Source organism: Ursus arctos, unplaced genomic scaffold (assembly GCF_023065955.2).
Source record: "Ursus arctos isolate Adak ecotype North America unplaced genomic scaffold, UrsArc2.0 scaffold_1, whole genome shotgun sequence".
Taxonomy (NCBI): Eukaryota; Metazoa; Chordata; class Mammalia; order Carnivora; family Ursidae; genus Ursus; species Ursus arctos.
Genome location: NW_026622763.1, coordinates 95406301 through 95427774, shown reverse-complemented (window position 1 = coordinate 95427774; position 21474 = coordinate 95406301). Strand labels below are relative to the sequence as shown.

Below are 21474 nucleotides of genomic sequence, written 5' to 3'. Positions count from 1 at the left end.
TGAAATTCACAGGTCATGTAACCTATGCACAAGTACACAGAATTTTTATTCTTTTTTTACAATTTTTTCAATTTTTAAAGATTATATTTATTAGAGAGCACGTGCACACACAAGTTGGGGGAGGGGCAGAGGGACAAGCAGACTCCCCACTGAACAGGGATCCCGACGCAGGACTCGATCTCAGGACCCTGGGATCATGACCTGAGCCGAAGGCAGACATTTAACTGACTGAGCCACCCAGGAGCCCCACAAGTACACAAAATTTTTAAAAAATTAGTAGGATGCCGAACTGTAATACAAGGAAAACCAAAACTCACCTGTGTGTGTAGTTCGGTAGGTAAACCCTTGGGTGCCAGCAACACCTGAGAACGTAACAAAGCAGTCATACTCTTAGAATAATTGTGAACTGACAACTACAAAAGCAGACTGAGGCAGGTATGTCATACCAGTGCCATGAAAACCACAAGCTGCCTTCCAGTTTTTCTGAAGCAGTTTTTTCTAAAACGGTGCAACATTCTTCGTAAATTTCACAACAAAATAAGAAGAGTCTCTGCCAGTCTGTGCATGGCAGTCACATACGTAGAAAACTCAGTGTACATTAGGACATGCCCCAAACAGATAACTTTGTGTTTCCATGGAAAAAAGGGTGAAGTTCTGGGCTCAGAGGAGTATAAGCCAGTTTGTCGCTAGTGTGAATATCCAGCGGGGCATTTGGAAGCTACACAGCGAGCGGGACGCTTCTTCACTGTGTGGGACCGTTTGGAACATCGCAGGACAAGTAGTGTCTCTGGCCACCTGCCAGTCAACTGAAAACTCTCCCACAAGTTCCTATGTTGCCCCCTTGGGGTGATCTGCCCCACTGAGAAGCACTTACCTACCAGGCAAAGCCCACAAGGACCCTGGAGATCAAACAGTCCACATTTGGAGGACTGCCCAGTCCAGCCCGTGGAGATGACCATTCGTGCCCCCTGCAGAGGGTCAGAGCCAGACACGAAGGTTCTTTCCGGGGGGACGGGGTGATGGCCCAGCCAGGGCTGCCCTGCCTGCGTCTCCAGGCTCAGCTTCTCCTTCACCTACTCTGCGCTCCCGCCATGCGAGCTTCCTCCGTCCCTCCAACTCACCAGGCTTTCTCCCGTCACAGCCGGCTACCCAGCTAGCGGAGACGCTTTTCTTCCCCCTCCCCTTGCTAATGCCTATTCATTTTCACAGGAATGGCATCACAGTTCAAAGTACAGGCGCTAAGTTTGAATCTCACTTCTGCCACTTCCCAGCTGTGTAACCTGGAGCAAATTACTTAACCTCCCTGTGCCTCAGAGTCCTCATCTGTAAAATGGAGATACGATAGTGATGTCTACTAAAATAGTTAAAACAATGTTAAGGTTTCTATGGGAATGTAAATAATACGCATAAAGCATTTAGCAACGTGCTTAGCACTTGACAAATGTTCAACAAGCGGGAGCTGTTTTTATAGCTATTAGGTCAAGTGATACTTCAGGGAACCCATCCCTGACCCCACTGACCAGATCAGATCCCCCTCTTATTTGGCCTCCCATCTTTGAGTACTTCGGCTTCAAGGTATTTATTACTATTGCATACGCTTTACTGAGTCATTTATGCCAACCTCCCCCTCTCTTCTCCATAGCTTTCTGAGGGCGGGCTTCATTTTTCGTATGTTCATTTTCTTACCTAGAAGAGTACTTGGCACATGGTAGGTAGGTATCCAAGAATGGATGATGGGGTGATGGGTGGGTGGATAGATGGATGGATGGATGGATGGATGGATGGATGGATGGTTGGATGGATAGATGAGTGGATGGATGGATGGATTGATGCGTGGGCGGATGGATGGATGCGTGTATGGATGGGTGGATGGGTGGGCGAATGGATGGGTGGACGGATGGATGGGTGGATGGGTGGGTGAATGGATGGGTGGATGGATGGATGGATGGATGGTGGGTGGCTGGATGGGTGGATGGATGGATGGGTGGATGGGTGGATGGATGGATGGTGGGTGGCTGGCTGGGTGTCTAGCCAGGTACGTGTTTACTGCACATAGTTCTTGATGGCAGGTCCTCCAAGTGCTTCCTTGCTTCTAAACCATGCATTTCTTGCCTTTTTGTCATTTCTTGTTATTTCTTCATTCCCCCTTATTGTATCTTAGTCCAACCAGGTCAATCAGAGACTTTATTTACCACAACAAATAAGGGTCTGGGAAGATTTCTTTATAGACACTTAATGAGCACTGACTGTGTGCTGAACACAGAGATAGGCTTGGTTTTTAAAAAGTGAATGACAGGGTCCTTGCTCTTGTGCAGTTTATGGTCCAGCTGGGGGAGACAGACACATTAAATTTGGCCAGAACAAAATACCACAGGTATAATGCTGGCGCTGAGTGTTGAGCTTTATGGAAACTCCTGGGAGTTTGGGAGGAGGGTCTGAGGAGGTTCACTATAGGTACAGGGCAGAGCTATGTCTGAAAGGCACCTGGGGGTTGGACTGGGTGATGTTTCCAGAAAAGGCAAGATACAACGTTCGCTGTTCGGAGCCATCTCTGAGGAGTTCGCTATGGCTGGAGCACAGAGCTGTAACTTCCTCCCACAGCACAGAGGCTGCCCTTGCTAGAATGATGGCCATTTATAGCTTGGAGATTTTCCTTCAGATCCTGACTTATGGTGGCGTCGGTGCCCCCTTGTGTAGGTAAGGAGTAGGCGTGAAGCTCTTACTGAGGACCTGGGGTCTGGGCCACCTCCGGATGTGCCTCCTGACCACAACTTACACAAACGTTTGTTTATGGGACGTCCGAATCTTCTTGAACATCATCTGAAAGGACTTAAAGCTCTCTCACCGGAAATAGCCATCCTTGCTTCTTCAGAAACTATTCGTTGTACTCTAACCATTTAAAGAATTATAACTTGCATTTATATTACAGCACTACATTTTTTTTAATGCCGGGGCCAAAAGCTACAGTCAACTAATTTTTAGTTTTAAGCTAATTAGTAAACTAATTTTTAATCACTCTGGGTATTAGTAATCCCTCATAAACACATACACAGCTGAATCTTCAAAGACCGAGCAAAAGGAGCCTTAATGAAAACCCAAACCTTCAGGCACAGACGGCATTTGACAAGGATCTTCGTGGCCCCAAAGAACGTTCTGAAACTGTCACAGTCGTTTGCTCCTTCACTCATGACACAAGCAAGATGGACCATCCTCGACATTTTGTGGAGTGAATTTCCCTTCAAAAGCGGGAGGCCTTCTAGGACAGACCCCGTTTCTTTTTATCTATGATATTACCACCTAGCTGGATCCTTAACTCATAAATGTAGACACTAATTTTCCATTCCAGCCCTTCTTTAAGTAGCTGGAGGCTTTGTGGTACCAGGGATTCCAAACGAATGCCTGACATTTCTAAAACCTTCAGAGAAATTAAACAGTTATCCTTGATAAAATGGCACAGGCCGAAGAGCTTCATTTTTGACTGGGGTTAACTCCACGCAGTGGCGGAGGCAGCAGCTGCACGTCTTGTGCTGAGGGCAAACCCTCCTTGGCAGTCGCACAGGTCAGTTATCAGCAAAGATAGGAAAATTCATCATTAATTAAGTATAGCTTATTTAAATGACTAAAAGTTTCTAAAACATGGAGTTCATAGGGAATTAATTATAAGATTTCTTTTTTAAAAAAATTAGAGCATGCACATAAGTGGGGGGGCAGAGGCAGAGGGCAAGGGAATAGCAGACTCCCCACTGAGCAGGGAGCCCGATGTGGGGCTCGATCCCAGGACCCTGAGATCATGACCTGAGCCGAAGGCAGACACTTAATCAACAGTGCCACCCAGGTGCCCAGTTATAAAAGAATTTCTTGATGAAAAGTCTGATAACCCCCAAATAGAGAATCTCTGAAGTCTTTTCAGATTCTCTGATTTTAGCTTTAATTTTGCAGCTTTCATTTTTAGCGAGAAAAAAAAAAATGAGAAAGTACCAAAAGGGTGTTGTAAAGAGTTCCTTTTTAAAGTCTTTTAAAAATTCCTTTGATTTTTTTCACTCTTCGTGCTCCAGCACTGCCTCTTGCCCTCAAAGGGACCGCCAGTCCTGAGTTTTTCCCTTGCTTGTTCCGCAACCTTCCAGGTATGATTGACAGCCTGCTCTCCCCCAGTCTCATCGACGGTGCGCTCACCAGACTGGTCCTCGTCAATGCCGTGTATTTTAAGGGTTTGTGGAAATCACGGTTCCAACCCGAGAACACAAAGAAACGTACATTTGTGGCAGCCGATGGGAAGTCCTATCAAGTGCCCATGCTAGCCCAGCTCTCCGTGTTCCGATGCGGTAAGTATCTGCGTGACCGCGTCCGACAGCCCCTTCACTTAGTCCAAGAGCAAATCTGACTGGGATTTTTTAAAAAGGGCAGGGCAGAGGAGGGCAGGGTTGTTTTAAAGTTCAGGGTAAAGTTTTGTATTCTTTACAAAGGTTATGTATTAACATATAACATATAAGCTTTTAGGTTGAAAATTTAAAGAGAAAGGACAGCTCACAAAAGATGAAATATAAACAGGCATTAAGCATATGAAAGCATTATCAAGTCCTCATTAGCTACCTTACCTTACCAAATTAAAAATAAAAGTAAAAATTTGATTTCTTTTCCACTTACCAGATTTGCAAAAATTACAAAGATTGACAAAGCCCAGTCGTGGCTCCGGTGGCTAGGGGACGTGGGCGCCCGGATCACAGTGGGGGGAAGGAGCTGTGGGATGGGGGACTTGTTAGGAGCCCTATAGTGATCCCACGCCAAGGAACGTAATCTCTGAAGATCATCTCACCCTGGCAAATAAATAAAAGCCAGATACGTACATAGAGCGGAACATATGTGATAAATAGATTTGGATTTACATAAGTAGAAAGATGATACAATATACGGTTGATTTCAGAAAACAAGTTCTAGAACAGCAGATGCTAATTCATCTCATTTACATAAAATACTTTCTGTATATTCCTCCATCTGTAGAGACATGTCTTGGAGGATGTTCACTAAACTGCAAACGGTGGTAGTATTTCGAATGATTATTTTTCTTCCTTTGAATCTGCAAATTTCTAAAACAAGCATGTGTCAATTTTACGATCCAGAAAACAATGACCAACCCCTGCCATCATTACCCCAGCACGGATAGATGAAATCTGGTGATTCTTTTTTAAGCCTGGTTTCACTGAAGCATTTGTCCTCCAATTCAAGTTGATCTTTTTCCTCTGTAAGTTCGCCTTTGCATCTCCGATCTGGACCTGAACACACGGGCCCTGAATATTCCCCTTGCATGTTCAGTCTCGGAGTACCCAGTGCTGCTCAGTGTTTGGCCAGCTGCGTAATTCTCTAAATGAAGGAATGGCTCGGACGAGCGATGCAGCAAAGTCACTTTCCTTCTTGCTTATCGTTCATCAAGCTTCTAGGTAAAATTTTATCATTCACTCAAATGTTCTTTTATTTTTTATTATTTTTTTAAAGATTTTATTTATTTATCTGAGAGAGAGAGATTGAGAGAGAGAGCACAAGCAGGCAGAGAAACAGGCAGAGAGAGAGGGAGAAGCAGGCTCCCCGCTGAGCAGGGAGCCCGATGCAGGACTCGATCCCAGGACCCGGGGATCATGACTTGAGCAGAAAGCAGATGTTAACTAGTCCCTCCTCCCCGCTTATGTTGCCAGGAAGACCTCATTGAAACACCAGCAGGGCTACCAGCTCGCATCTGAAGCAAAGCCATTTTATTTTAGGTCAATCCTTATACAATTCTCTGTTCTAATAAAACAACTAAAAGTGAAGGGCCTTCAATGATCGTATGTTTCTGTTGCTGAAAAATAAATGTCAACAGTGAAAGATTAAAATGCAAGGATCCTGTAGACATTCCTATGAAACATTAATATGTTTGTTTTTACAGGAATGGAACATGTTTTCTGGATCACATAGCATGTTCCTAGAGAGGGAGTTGCGTATCCGGGTAGCTTTGCCATTAACAACTGATTTGTCTAAGAGTGTACGTGTGTGTTACAGAAGGTAATGCACAAATGCGTTCTTATTGTCAAAGATTCTAACCGTATAGAACCACAGTAAGCTGGATACCTTCCTCCCCCTTCCCTGAGTCACTCCCTCCCCTCTCCATCCTCTTCCACCCTGTTCTGAGGCCCCAGGAGGCTGCATCGGGGCTCCCTCGCCTTCCGTTGAGTTGGCTGTGGGGTGACCTAGCAGGTGACAGGGCTGCGGGAGGAGAAGGTTTGGGGCGTTGACTTCCAGGCCCTCCCTGCAGTCACCAGGGCTGCTGCACCCCTTCAAGAAAGGTCTCCACTCCTGTCAGCAGATGTGGCCAAGAGCCCTTTCTCTCTGGGTCACCCGCTTTCCTCCCCCCTCCCAGCCTACGTTCGGTAATGTTTGTAGCCTAAGGTACTATCCTGAATGGCTTCTCTGTTCTCTACCCATGCTTTCTAAGTACTCCCGTCATTAAACTCCTTTTCAGTGACCCAGTGATCCTGTCTCTTCCTATCGGACCCGTACTGGTAGGCACTGAATTCAGAACAGAAGGAAAAGCCCTTCTGTCCCCTGTTCTCGTTCCCTCACAGTAAACACTGTGGACAGCCGCCGTCCTTCTTGCCCTCCTCCCTGTGCCTATCAACGGTTTACTGAGTCACCGAGAATTGGAACCCGCTCTCTTCCTGGGCCATGCCATGGAGCACACGGGGCTCCTGCGTTCCCTGGTCTCCCTCCTGGGCCAGCACAGCAGCTTCTCGAAATAACACAGGGCAGATTTGTCTTGTCGCATCTGTGAAGACAGCACAGCAGATACTTGTTTTCGTGATGACAGACCGCTTAGCTGGTCACCCCTGTGCTGCCTGTCGCCAGTCTGGCCAGCACGACCAGCCAGTGCTCAGAGATGGGCCGTTGCCGCTGAGCTCAGAGGCCGCCCTGGCCACTCACACGACCCCTGCAGCCCCCGTCGCACGTGTCCTAGGCTTCACCACGTCCCCTCAGTCACTGTGGAAACGGTGCTATTCCATGTATCTGTCTTCCTGACCACCCCCCACCAAGACGCCGTCAAGATCTCTGAGAAGGTTCACTTAGTAACGTTAAGAAGAGAGGGTGGAAAATGAAAGAGGAGGGGAAAACCCTTCTGATTATGTCCCACAAAGTAGGAGCACTTTGAGGATAGAAATTCTATTCAAAAAAAAAAAAGCCTTTGAAATCTCTTTTTTTAGAAGAAGTATATTTCATGCTTATTGCAAAATTTACAAATAAAACATTGCAATGAAGCAGAAAGTAAATGTTCTCCTATAATCCCATTTCCCAGCATAAAAACCGCTATTTAGTGGTAGGTATATTGTTTGAGACCGTTTCTATGGATATAGAAAATGTCTATGAAACTTTTGCATACATAGGGCTACACTGTAATATCTATTCTGTAATCTGCTTTATACATTAGATAGTATATCGTGGAAAACTTAATTTATATGGATTTACTTGATCCTTTTATCAGCTGTATAATATTCCGTGGCATAAATGTTTTATAATATCCTATGGATATTATTATTATACATATTACTACATTTTTCCTGTAATAAACACTTCAGTGAGCATTCTTATACATAAATCTTTAGAAACCGAGTCGGAATTTATGAAGGGACTCTCCTTGGGTAAGAATTGCTGAGTCAAAAGTTGTTATAATTTTTTTGATTTTATGGTTATGAGTTTAGGCATCAAAGACTTTATTTTGAAAAAGACCGCTAAGAATTCCAAACATATATGTATATATGTGTGTATATATAAATAGATATATGAATATATAGTATATTTCCAGCTTCCACTCTCCTCTGAGCTTCCAACTCCTACCAGCCTATCCAAATTACCTCTCTACTTGGTTGTCTATTAAGTTTTAATTCCACTGATGAAATATATTATTGTCCTCACCCATCTAGTTCTCCCGCCATGTTCCTTAGCTCAACGGATGGCACCTACACTCACCCAGTTGCTTCAACCACACCTCCTTCCCCATCATCTCTCCATAGACCCCCTTTGCATTTCGGCTGGAATATGGGCCACTACAGGCAGTGGATCTGTTTTTTGTTTTCAAATCTGTATTTCAATTTCTTCTGAAGTAGAGCTGAAAATTCCCCCAAGAGCTCAGCAAATCCATAAAGCTACTTGTAGTAGAAGATAATTGGAGGGATTTTCATCTATAAAGTTTTCCCGATAGTCAATATTTAAAAATAGTCTCTCTGATTTTAGAGGCCAAGAAGAGTTCTTAACATTTCAGCGAGCCTAGTTACTTCCTCCCTTGTAGGATTTTTAAAGAAGGGATCAGAATCTTTAGGGGGCTTTCCAGAAAATCTAGATCATCCCCAAAGTACCACTTACAGGAAGTTCTAAATCTTCTCCATGTTTCTAATACTTGGTTCTTTGCCTATTACTTCTCATTAAAGGTTTTGTTGATCCCCATTCATCTAAGAGAAAAGATTTCTCTTCCCTTCTAATCTACTTCCTCCTTTCCAGCATGAATGAACCTGCTTCATTCACATTTTTCTATATTCCAGCATCAGTCCTCATAAAAGAACACTCCGTCTACTTCCCAGATGTTAAAGCCCAGAGAGCCCGGGTGGGACATTTTAACAGAAAGGTATCTGGGACAAAGACAGGCTCCCTGCTCCGACACAAGGCTCCAGATCCCCTTCCTTGCTTGATTCATTCTGCCCTGGCGCTGTGCCCACTGCCGCAGCCGTGGTTTCTCTTGGTGGACGGAGGCTGCGTTTCAACTGTTTGAGCAGTGACCGAGCACTCAAGAAGAAACGCATTTTACAAAGCTGCTTCCTTCAGTAGATGAAAGTTTTTACTGTGTGCAGGCCTCTGTGCTGAGCACCGTGCTGCCTGGATAGCCTCGTCCAGTTTTCATAGCAACCCTATAAGCCAGGCCCTGTTATCCCATTTTGCAGATAAAGAAACTAAGACTTAGAGTTAAGCCACTTGCCCAAGACCCAGAGCTAGTGCGTCAGAAGAGGCAGGATTTGAACCCAGATCTCGTGTGTTTAACCTCTGCCCTTCTCCTCTGTGAGACGATGCTGGGAAAGCAATCCTTTAGTGATCAGGTTAGGAGACGAGAGGTGTTATTTTGCCCCCTACCTCCTCAAGCCACCAAGCAAAGATAAGCACGGAAGCGGTGTATACAGAGGCATCCTAGCCAGCATTTGCCATCAGTGCCTGTGATCAGAAGCAGAAGTAGGGCCAGGGAGAAACGAATCACCGGGCGGATGTGAGTGACGGGGTACGAAATGCTTCGCGGTTATTCATATTCCTGATCCGTTAATGGTCCAGTGGAGGGCGCCTGGATGGCTCACTTCCATTGTCTGCCTTCCGCTCAGGTCATGATCCTGGGGTCCTGGGATCGAGCCCCGCATTAGGCTCCCCGCTCAGTGGGGAGTCTGCTTCTTCTTCTACCCCCCCACCCCACTCGTGATCACTGTCTCTCTCTCACTCTCTCTTAAATAAATAAATAAAATCTTTAAAAAAGAAAAAAAAAAAGATGTATCCAGTAGAGGCTGGATCCGCTGGTGAAGGTAGAGACTGTCTCCCCCACTGGAAAACACACCCCAGCTCGTAATTTTTCATTATTCATGACCCCAGTTCTTCTTATCAGAGCAGTAAACGTCTCTCGAAGTGGGTAACGGATGCCTCCAGGTCCTTATTTCATGCCCTGGAGCAGTCATTTATTAACTGCTTCCCAAACCGCACAGTTTCTAGAACAGCTCTGTCAGAGTCGGGGCCTCCTATTTTCTTTGAAGATTAAAGGGCTCATTAGGAAGTGCTGTTTTTTCTGACTCTCCCATTGACTTTCCAGTTTCTGCTGAGACCATTTTATTACACAAGGTAAAAGGAAAGTTGAAGAATCCCGTCTCTGATCCTTCGGCCGCCCCGAGACAGAACCGGCCTTGAGTGACAGTCCCCGGGCAGCCGGAGCCGGGCCTGGCCGCGCAGGGGTACCGAACAGCCCCGCGGGCAAATGCGGCAGGATGGGAACGGGATATACTGAGCACCCCCCGAATTGCCCACAGTTTTCTTCCTGAAGGAGAAACTCAAATGTCATCCTGTCATGTCACGTATTCTAATAGCGTTGCTATTCTTTACCAAATTTTATAGCTCAAAGTGTTCGTTACGTAACAAAGACAAAGAAGGTTCATGGTCTCTCGCTCTCTCTCCCCCTCCCGACCCCCACCCGTGGAGAAGTGGCTTATTGAAGTTCCCGTCTCACACGCGGTGACTGGCAGAGGTCGTCCCCAGAGAAAAGACAAGTGAAAATCATGAGAGAAACTCTCTCTTTTCTCTTTCTCTTAAACACGTTATTCTTCTAGGTCATCTAGAGAAGGGGGAGGCCGCGGAGGGGCCAGCGTCCAGCGGGCACCGGCCCTGGGCCAGGCCCGGCCAAGCGCCTTACATATTTTTATCTCATTTAATGAGCACAGCGACCCTGTGAGGGACGTAGTTTTTATGTCCCTGATAGCTCCGTTCTCCATAGGAAGAGGCACACGGAGGTTAAGTGCCTCACCAAGGTCACTGCGTTCTTAGAAAAGTCTGAAGTGCTTAACAAACCATTTCAGAGATCCGCCGGCAATCTAGAAATGCTGGCTTTCCATTCACGTAGGTAATTTTAATGTGTCTGTCATTACGGGCCTGATGTAAAGGTTTCACGGGATCCCGAGGCACGTTCCACGGAAGATTCTTTCCCAGGGAGTCAGTGGCCTCCGGGGGGCCCGTACCCCTAGCTGGGCTTCCAGCTGGCACCTTCAGGAGCCCGCCTGGAGTGACAGCTCCAAGCAGTCAGCACACAGCTGTCCTGCTCAGCTGCTGAATGTTTTGAATGTTTGACAGGAGACAAGAGGGTTCTAGGATCAAGTGAGTTCAGGAAACCTGGGGACAGCTCAACAGCTTTCCTTCAGAACATCTCAGAGCCTTTACAGACTGGTGTATACTACGAATCTGCAAGAAGAATCAGTCCAGTGCTTCCTAAACTTACTGGGGTACAGAATCTGTCTACTGGGCCGCAAGCAGGGTGTGTGTTCTCCTGACAACCGCCATTTTGAGAAGTGCTGGTCTAAATTGTTTTCAGGTTTTTATTAGTAAGTGCCAATACCAGAAGGTGTCTAAAAGCCGTAAGGACAGTTCCTGGAAGAGTGAGGAGGGAGTCGGGGTAGTAGAGTAGGAAGGTCATCAATGGCGTTAGACATACTGAGTCTAAGTCCTAGCGTTCCACTTTGTAACCCACGTGTCCCTTGGCAAGTTACTTAATCTTTCTAACTGTAGCCTTCCCGGCTGTGAAATAGGACTGCTGTGCTACCTCGTGGGGCACTGTACATTCTAAATGTGTTGAACCGGTTGGCGTGGGCCCTGCACAATGGAGCTGTTCATCCCTTTCTCCTTTCTCTTCACATGCTCACATAGGCTCAGCCAAGACCCACTCTCAGGCAGCTCCAATTCATTCCTTTATTCACATGATAAGGGTCAGCTTCTTGCAAAGCACTGTATTCTAAGTGCCTCATGATCTAGTTCAATTCTACTCAACAGAATTAACGTTATTCTAGTGACGCCCAAAGGCGTTTTGTTAGGACATGTCTAAATTGAAAAAAGAGAATTCTTTACCAGGGAAAGAAGAAATAATTGTCTGTATCTTTGTCCTTCTAAGGAAACTATATTTGGAAAAGAGAAGTTTTCAAACTGAATCGCCCTCTTCCCTCTGAAGCTACCCATGTGATCCGCAAACACTCATGCCACTTCTAGAAGTCATCAGGGTTACACTGAACCTGCCTCTGATTTCTTTAGGGTCTACGAGCACCCCCAACGATTTATGGTACAACTTCATTGAACTGCCCTACCACGGGGAAAGCATCAGCATGCTGATCGCCTTGCCAACCGAGAGCTCCACCCCGTTGTCGGCCATCATCCCTCACATCAGCACCAAGACCATAGACAGCTGGATGAGCGCCATGGTGCCCAAGAGGGTGCAGGTCATTTTGCCCAAGTAAGTGGTCCCTCTCCCTGAAGAGCAAATAATGGGAGTGCTCAGTCCCTGGTAGCAGTTGTGTGAGATACCAGCATGAGGCTTAGAAATGGCACCGCCGAAATCCTAAAGCCTGGTTTAGGTCATCTGGAGAACACACAAACTGCGAGATGCCCAGTAGGCAGATTCCGTGCTCCAGAAATTGCATGATGGGAATACAAGGCTCTGCTTTTGTAGAAGCTCCCCCCCACCCCCCCAATTCCTGTGCCTCTCATGTGGCAGGATCACGACAATGGAGAGGGAAGGAAAGGAGGCAGCCTGGCCTCTGAGTCTCCACAAGACCTCAAGCTCCCTAATAACATTTTCAGGGCTTTTAACGTATGTAATTTTGTTCAAGAGACTGAAAAACACATGTAGAACCGTACAGTAAAGGTTAGTAGTGTTTCTGGTGTTTTGATAAGGAGTTTCATTTTCGTCTTCTTAAGTTTTAGCTGGAAGTTCTTGAAGGCCAAGGTCCAAAAGCTGGGTGGTAAGGAAATACCGTGAAACCGTCCAGGCGGAATTCTTACGTTAGTATCCTATTATGGCAGTTCTTTATTACACCCTAAAAGTGTAATATTGGTGAAATTTGAACTGTTATGACTTGAAACCAAGGGGAAAGTAATCCCCAATTCTGCCTGAATCCTAAATTTCTAACAGGTCAGAGAATGCTGTATACCCAGACCTGTGAAAGAGGTAGTGAACGTCCCCCGTCTGTGATCGTGCCGCCAGTGCCCAGAGCGTTTAACCAGCCACGACTCAGGGAGGGAAAGATAGCTTCCAGTTCTAACGGCTTTTAATTCGCCAGTCACTGAGTTAAATACAATCCGAGGAGTCCGTTCGTAATGAGTATTAGTAATCCTCCCAAGATTTTTTTGTATTGTGAAGTGAGCCTTCCTGTAGGTGGTGCTTGATATAAATGAATAAGATGATAGGTCGCCATTCTAGGTAAAGCACAATTGTGATGGTAAATAATCATTAGAGCCCATCCGCCATGAAAATCTGCTCACCTACCCCGTCACTCTTCCACCAAACGGGAGAAAGCCTGGTAAAACATCCTCTGAAGATAGGTTTAAGAGCTGACATTTACATAGTAAGTGTGGCTCTAAGGCCAGATGGGTCACAAGTGTCCAGGAAACTCTTGTGACACCAAATAGAATGCACTGTCACCAATTCCTGATGTTGGTTCCCATTTTCATAGTAAAATGCTTTCAAAATCCCAACGAGAAGGAGCAGGAAATGTGTCTCCTCTCTTTTGACCAACCCCAGGACCAATAAGGATGGTTCTTCCGGCAGCCAGGCTGATGGCTGTTTGGCTGGAAATGGGGAAAACCTGTAGCTATTCCAGTCACTGTTGCAGATACCCCCCATCAGCGTGAGGGAAGTGCTTCTGCCGCTCTCCCTGAGAGCTGGAATGGGGGAGCCGGTAGCATGTGAGGGTGAGGCCCCCTTGTTTGCTGCTACGCCGTGCTGCTCATTTTGCCAGAGATGAGATGTTCTCTGCTTAAATCTTGGAACTACAATTTCAGATACAATTTAGATTGGTGTTCAGAGCATACTTAAAAAGGAATCCGTTGATCAGCGCTTCCCCACCAGCACTGATTATATCAGTTTGCATCGTTTATGGTATAATGATTTTCCCTTATTTTCTCCTTTCCTGCTAGGTTCACAGCCGTTGCACAAACAGACCTGAAGGAGCCCCTGAAAGCTCTTGGCATCACTGAGATGTTTGATCCATCAAAAGCAAATTTTGCAAAAATAACAAGTATGTTCAATTTAAAACTTAGTCTTAAACTTGAAGACTGTGTTACAAACTGGGTCTCTGATTTGTTCAGAAAGAAAAGATCAGGGGCACCAGCGTGGCTCAGTCCGTCAAGCGTCCAGCTCTTGATTTCGACTCAGGTTGTGATCTCAGGGTCATGGGATCGAGCCCCGCATCAGGCTCTGCGCTTAGCAGGGAGTCTACTTAAGATTCTCTCTCTCGGGGCGCCTGGGTAGCGCAGTCGTTAAAGCGTCTGCCTTCGGCTCAGGGCGTGATCCTGGTGTTCCGGGATCGAGTCCCACATCAGGCTCCTCCGCTGTGAGCCTGCTTCTTCCTCTCCCACTCCCCCTGCTGTGTTCCCTCTCTCGCTGGCTGTCTCTCTGTCACATAAATAAATAAAATCTTTAGATAAAAAAAAAAAAAGATTCTCTCTCTCCCCCTGTGCTTTTCCCGCTGCTCTCTCTTTCTCTCTCTCAACTAAATAAATCAATCATTAAAGTTAAAAAAAGAAAGAAAGAAAAGGTCAAAATTAGGAGCGTGTTGCCCTGAAACTCCCCAAGATTTAATCTGATTTATCGCCGAATGCCGTTCATCCTCAGTCATCTAAATCAGCAGAAATCATTCATCCCTACGTTTCCCGTGTACATTTCCCGTGAGGCCTAAGGGACTCTACAGTTAGAGAAGACCTGCATGTATCGTCTTTATCACTTACAAGTTTAGCTCTTAATTAGGTATTAGTCTTTCTTTTTCAAACACAGACTATTCCCATGTTTGAAAAATCAACATTTTTAAACTCTCAGACACCTGCTTCCGTGAAGCAATAGCAGGCTTGCACTAGAACCAGATACGTATTTTGGCATTTAATGACCACTAATCCGAAATAGTATAAATTCAGAGGGGGCTGATTGGAACCTTTCTTCGCCAGAGCATCTAGGGTGCAGCTGGTATTATATCGCTTCATGTGCCCACATAGGCACCTTTTCCTAGCGTTATATTCCTATTGACTGTAACTCAGTTCTTGGTCCTTTTAATTTGGAGCCAGCGACCTCCTCCCAAAGAAAATCATGACTTAGACATTATTTGTACCCCTTTTGTGTTTTTCCCCTTGAAGTTCATTACTGACCTCGATGGCCTGCAGGTGAGCACCTGTGTGCCCGTCCTAGGGCTGCACACGACATCCCTGGTGAACTCGCAGCTGTAGCGATATTCTAATGCTCTTTCATCCTCGGCTGACCAAACTCGCTTCTGGTCCAGCAGCCTGAGCATCACCGGGGAGCTTGTTTGAAGGGCACAATCTTGGGTCTCACCCAGACCTACTGATTCAGAATCATTTTAGCAGGATTCCTCAGCCCAGTGACGTTAGCATTGTTTCAGCCTGCATGTTCCCCTCCAAGGTTCTCTTCTGTGGCCCACCTTCTACGCCATGGCAACAGTGTGGGGGGGGGAGGTCACAGGTGCTCGGAGGGAGGACCAGGTCCCTGCAATTCTCCCGAGATCTTATGTTTAACCTGCCGGTGACTTGGCGCCCCGCAGACATCCCTCTCATTCTCCGTTGGTCATATTAGCACCCAGCATCTGTGCAGATGGTTGAAAACCAGGTGACGCAGAAAGCACTTTTTCCCTTTGCTTCCAGACCTATGTCCCATCAAGGCTAGCATTAGTTTGTGTTTGCATTGTCCTCGAAAGCTGTGGCCAGTGGGTATTGCTGGAGTGATAAGGCTTTGCTGAGAAGGAAAGTGAATTCACTAGAAGGTTCCAGACGCACAATTGCCATTCTGAGTCTGGTTCTAAACCCTTCTTATGCTCAACACTCTTCTCACGAGTATGGCCGCGAGACAAGTGGATTTTGTTGTGAAAAGCTAGCACTTTGCCACTCACCAGCCCTCTGATCTGAAGGCAGATTTCTTCACCCTCTGGGCCTCAGTTTCTCCATCTGTAAATGCCAGCTGAGATCCTTTCTGGATCTGACATTTTGTCATTTACAAATAATACTGCCTTGCTGCTTCTGGACAACTGGACATCCTTTTTAAAGCTCTGCCTTTTTATTCTTTTATTCAATGCTGAGTGACCAGGGTTGAATTGATAGACGGACTAACACATTCAGGGTCGGGGAATCCCTCCTCAGAAGTGATATCGCAGTTCACTTAGCAGAGACGGAAATTCACGGCAGGTGACCGTCACCCTACAGCCTTCAATCACCAGACTAAGAGGTCACTTCTCCTGCTACCTTTTAAGAACTGGAATTTGCCATGGGTTTGAAGTTACTTCCCCAGCTGAACGGATGGCCTACGTATCACATAAATGCTGTGTTTGTTTTATTTTCTGGAAACAGGGTCAGAAAACCTGCACGTTTCTCACATCTTGCAGAAAGCAAAGATTGAAGTCAGCGAAGATGGAACCAAAGCTTCAGCAGCAACAAGTAAGAACTGGGTCGGGAGAGCCGGACTGTCACTCTCCCCGCCACTTAGCAATTATGTAGTGAACCTGGTCCCCCCCCCCCCCGCCCCCGGGCACTGTAGGTTGCCCCTCAGGTGACAGGAGTGAATTTAGTGAGGACCTGCCTGCTCAGGGCTCAGAGTCTGTGTCATTAAAGAAAGCCCCTCAGGGCGAGACATTCCTCCAGGACAAGAGTTGGCAAGCTCTTTCTGTAAAGAGCTCGGTAGTCTGTATTTTCTGCTTCGTGGGCCGTCCCGTCTCCACCCCCAGCTTCTCAACTCCCAGTAGCTGATAGGAGCCAAGGGGCGTGGCTGTGTTCCAATAAACCTTTATTTATAAAAACAGGACCTGACCCCTCAGACTCGGCCCCAGGGCAGGGGTTTGCTGATTCCTGCCCCAGGAAGGTTAAAGCATATTCTGAATTCTTATCGGCAGAAAAGCCCAATCTTCATATTGAAACCTAAAAGAACAGCAAGTATAGGATTGGAACTGGGCAGGCAGGTCTAGCTGGGACGAAGAAGGAGCAGGCGACTGTTGAATTAGGGCAGGACCGCTGTGCCGCCTTCTTCGATAACTAGAACATCCATGTCTGCTTTCTCCTCGTGGTTTACATAATGAAGGAGAAAAGAGAACAATCTTAGGTTGGTTTTCATACCCCCTAATTACCCATCTGAGATTGGGTGGGTAGATCTGGCCCAGCCCTGGACTCATAAAGGGAATATGAGTCCCAGCTCTGCTTGTAACTGGGTCACATATTTCCGGTCATTAAAGGGTACCATTTATGCTCCAAACCGACACTTTATTGCCTTTCTAGAATAAACATTGAATTTGTAATCCTTTAAAATAGCATCAGAAAAACAAAGACCTAGAATATGAGTACTTAGAATTTTTCAGATGCCTTTTGTCTCTTCTAGGTAATTATGAGTGAGAGCTGAATTTTGCCAGTTTTTGACCAATTTTGCCAATTAGTGTAACTGTTGGGACTGGCTCCGTAATTTGCAGGGCCCCTGTGCTAAATGTAGAGATGCAGCCCTTGTTAACACTTATTAAGAATCTGAAGTCAGCAGCAGCAGAGCACTGAACCGAGTGGGGGGTTCCCGTGAGTGGGACTGCCAGGCCACACGCCCAGGAAGCCGGCCCTGCTGGCTCAGTCACCAGGGCTGCTCCAGCAGTGGGCCACAGACAGGGGGCTTAGGCAGCAGAAGTTCATGTCCAACAGCTCTGGAGGCTGGACAGCCAAGATCAAGGGCTGCTTTCTCCCTGTGCCCTCACGTGGCCTTTGCTGTGTGCACCCACATCCCTCATGTCTCCTTCTCTTAAGGACACCAGTCCTATTGGATCAGGGCCCGGCCTTCGCAACCTCATTCAGACTTAAATACCTTGGGGGTCAGGGCTTCAGCGTAGGGATTTTGAGGGGGTACGGTTCAGTCCAGAAGACCTGCTAACCCTTGACTGCTTTTCAATAACCCTGGGTTGAGTGCTTTACCCCAACGTAGCTGCAGATGATTCCTTCGTGACATCAAGCCCAGTCATTAGTGCTTCCTGGGGTTTGAGGAAGAGCCCTGGGCCATCGAGTAAAGACTGGTGCAGTTTTATCCCCAGCACCTACCGTCCTGCAGGTCCCTGTCACAAGCTTCTGAAATCGAAGCCGCCACGGGTAAGCCCTGGCAGAGCGAGCGTGTCTAGGACTACGGGCTAAGGAAGTTTGCTTTCTGAGTCCAGCGTCTACACCAGCTAGGTTGAACAGCCCCATGGGGTAGTGGGTCCCAGATGAGAGGTCTCCGTTACCATGCAGAGGGGACCTACCAGAGGAAAAGGCACAGACAAAATGATTGAAAACTAAGCTGGGCCTTGATATTCCAGGAGGGATTTGGCGAGGCTAAAAGGACCAGGGGGCCTTCCTCAGCAAGGAGATGGTGTGAATAAAAAACAGCTAATAATAACAGTGAATACGCATTAGGTGTTTAAGTGACAGACACTGTTCTCAGAGCTTATAATATGGTTTATGTCTTTTAATCCTCATAAAAACCCTATGGAGTGAGTATATTTATTAGAGAAGCTGGTACCCGTGTAGACTGAAGGAGACACTGAGTGCAAAGGGCCTGGCCGATGGTAGGGGTTCGGTAAGTGGTGACCAGTGGGTCTCGTCTCACCTGGCCAGCCTATGGGACGGGCACTGTGTCCTCCAACTCCAGCATCGAAGATCCCTGCTGGCCTCACAGTGCGAGTACAACACATTTTCTTTTTCTTCCTGTAGCTGCGATCCTAATTGCAAGGTCGTCACCTCCGTGGTTTATAGTAGACAGACCTTTCCTGTTTTTCATCCGACATAATCCTACAGGTAAGCCACTCTTCCCTTCTGTTGTCCGCTAACCATTAGAATTCAGAGAGGTATATGGAGTCATGGTTAAACCCAGCCTCGCTTCTCTTAATTCGTCTCCCTTGTGTCAACAATTGCAAACACTTTGAATAATAGCACCGCCCACCTCGAAGAGGTAAGACAACCACGGCTGGCTGTGTTTAGAGTGTGATGGAATCTTCTGAACACTGATCTTAGGTCTGTTGGTTTGTTGGTTTTTAACATATGGAGAGCTCTGCAGCCCTTTTGGGGAATTTTGACAGCTGTTGATTTTTTGTCCACATTTTTGTAAGTGCAGTAGTTAAATTTTATAAGAAACTGCACGTCCTCAAGCTCTGTAAGCCCCCTCTATTGTTAACAGCCTGAGAATTGTTAATTCGATAGATCTTGGCTCCCTAAGTCATGGGTTCAAAGTTGCTCTGCCCTTTAACTTCATCTTTAAAATGTGAAGAACACTAGTTCTTACCTCTTAGTACAGTTATGAAGAATAAGTAAGATTGTCCTTAGACTCCGGGAAACAAACTGAGGGTTTCAGAGGGGAAGGGGGCTGGGGGGATGGGTTAGCCGGGGGATGGGTAGTAAGGAGGGCACGTATTGCATGGAGCACTGGGTGTTATATGCAGACAATGAATCATGGGACTTTACATCAAAAACTAATGATGTACTGCAGGGAGACTAACATAACATAATAATAATAATAATAAACCAAAAACATAAAAAAAAATAAAATGTATTGCTGGATTCAGTTAAAAAAAAAAAAAAAAAGATTGTCTTTGTGGAGAGGTTGGCCTCACGTTGGTCCAGAGTAGAAACTCATATATTTCAGCATCTACTCTGTTTTTTAATCAGTAACACAAGCTAGTTCTTATCCTTTTGTCTCATTGCATCTTTAATGTCATAATTCGTGTGCTCCTGCACCAAAGTCCAATATGGGAGTCTCAAGCCACACATGGCTATCTAACTTTAAGTTTTAATAATTAAAATGAAATATAATTTAAAATTCAGTTTCTTAGACTAGCCATGTTTCAAGGGCTCAATGGCCACATGCGACTAGTGGCTACCATATTGGACAATGAAAAGATAGACCGTTTCCATCACTGCAGAAAGTTCTAAGGGACAGCTCTGCTTGATCACAGGTTAATCGCAGCCTAGGGACTATCCCTTAAATACGCCTTCTGTCTTATTTTAAGAACTGGTTTTTAGAGTTATGCTTTGTTTCCTTCTAATTCTGTAGGTGCTGTCTTATTCATGGGGCAGATATACAAACCTTGAAGAGTGTACAAGAGAAACCATGCAAAGCAAAGGCTCCTTTGCGATGAAAACAAGACTCCTTTCCTACATCTTTCATAGTTCTGTTAAATATTTTTGTACATTACCTTCTTTTTCAAAACTAGTTCTTAGGAACAGAGACTCAATGATGCAAGCATTTCTGTTCTGGGATATATATTAAAGGGAAAAGGGGGCAGGACGGCTGGAACACTGTACTGACAAACGAATAGAAAGGCTTCAAAATGTCTAAAAAATCCTTTAAACTACTGAGCTAACCCTCTTGAGTATTTACTGTCCAGTTCAGGAGTTTTGTTTTGTTTTGTTTACACGTGTGGCATTTCAGAAGAAATTGAATCAGTGTGACGGGGAAAAAATTTTTAAAAATTTAAAAAAAAAATGCAACAACCCATTTTATGGTAGCTTTTACTTTTTTATGAAAAAAAATATTATTGGCCTTTTTAATTCTTTTGTTTTGGTCCCATCCAAAGTCTTGATAGTAAGCATTATTTCGGGGGTAGAAATAGTGAGATCTCTAGCCTCTTTGGGTATTTTTGTTGTTGTCGTTGTTTTCTATAATGCATGTATTCACTAAAATAAAGTCTAAAAAATGAATGTCTTGCTAGACAAGGTTTGCTGTTGTGCAGTGTGCCTGTCACTACTGGTCTGTACTCTTTGGATTTGCATTTTTGTATTTTGTACAAAGTAAAAAATAAAGTGTTATGAGTAGTAAAAAAAAAAAAAAAAAGCCATTTCTCTCTGATTGAAAATACAACAAAAGAAACAGAGCCTTTTAAAAATACTTTAACTTCTTCTACGAAACCTTTGCCCTTGGGCCCGCAGCAGAGAAGCCAAGGCCCCTGGCCGTCTCCTCTTTTCCTGTAACACTGGCAATCAAACACTGTCCCTTGCTTCACCACCTCTCTGCTTATAAGTCACCGCCAAGGAGTAGAGGAGGGCGCAGGAGGGCAATCCCAGCCCTCGTCTCAGCAGGGGCTCGCTGGCGGCAGGATTCAGAGTGTTCCCAGCAAAGAGTAGGGTTTTACAGCAAGTGCACATGGAAGGTGCTGGGTCCTGAGACAGTTTGAACTCAGCGTGAACGGTGCATGTTTCATTTTCAGTGATCAGCCAGAGTGTTTGTTTCCTGCTAGGACAAGATTTTTTGTTCTGTTCTGTTTTGTTTTTGGAGAACTGCTCACAATTTTTTATTTGCCTGGTTTGTTGTCCTTATTGCTTTACTAATTTCCTAAAGGTCTGAGTCATCTAAATCAGAATGGTTTAAAATATGTATCAAAACTTAAAAACATTTTTTTTAAAAAACCCATGAGCTCTACTCATCACTCTTTATACATTAAAACTTTACATCCAACACTCCAACAATTTGCCATCTGTGATTCTTATTTGTCAAGTGGGCTGAGCTTTGCCATTTGCAACTATTTAAGCACGGATGCTTTGGTTAGCCAAGAGAGAAAGGAAGAAGGAGTAATTGCTTTCCTTAATTAAGAGTAAATGCCAAAAATGTATTTTGAAGGGTTAACACAGATTACTTGTACTCTAGCAAACATGCTAGCATAGTTACTAATGCCTTTTAGAGCCAGTTTT

The 21474-nt window shown here is 45.5% G+C and overlaps 1 protein-coding gene across 1 annotated transcript in view; it reads left to right on the top strand.

The window, feature by feature from the left end:
* Positions 1–20487, top strand: part of SERPINE2 (serpin family E member 2) — a 60838-nt gene extending 40351 nt beyond the window's left edge. The window contains exons 4-9 of the mRNA XM_026491822.4: positions 4125–4322; positions 11833–12031; positions 13714–13814; positions 16144–16230; positions 18505–18588; positions 19841–20487. Of these exons, the coding sequence (XP_026347607.1) occupies positions 4125–4322; positions 11833–12031; positions 13714–13814; positions 16144–16230; positions 18505–18588; positions 19841–19878 (707 nt within the window). The 3' untranslated portion in view covers positions 19879–20487. The remainder of the gene's footprint in view (positions 1–4124; positions 4323–11832; positions 12032–13713; positions 13815–16143; positions 16231–18504; positions 18589–19840) is intronic.
* The last annotated feature ends 987 nt before the right edge of the window (positions 20488–21474 follow it).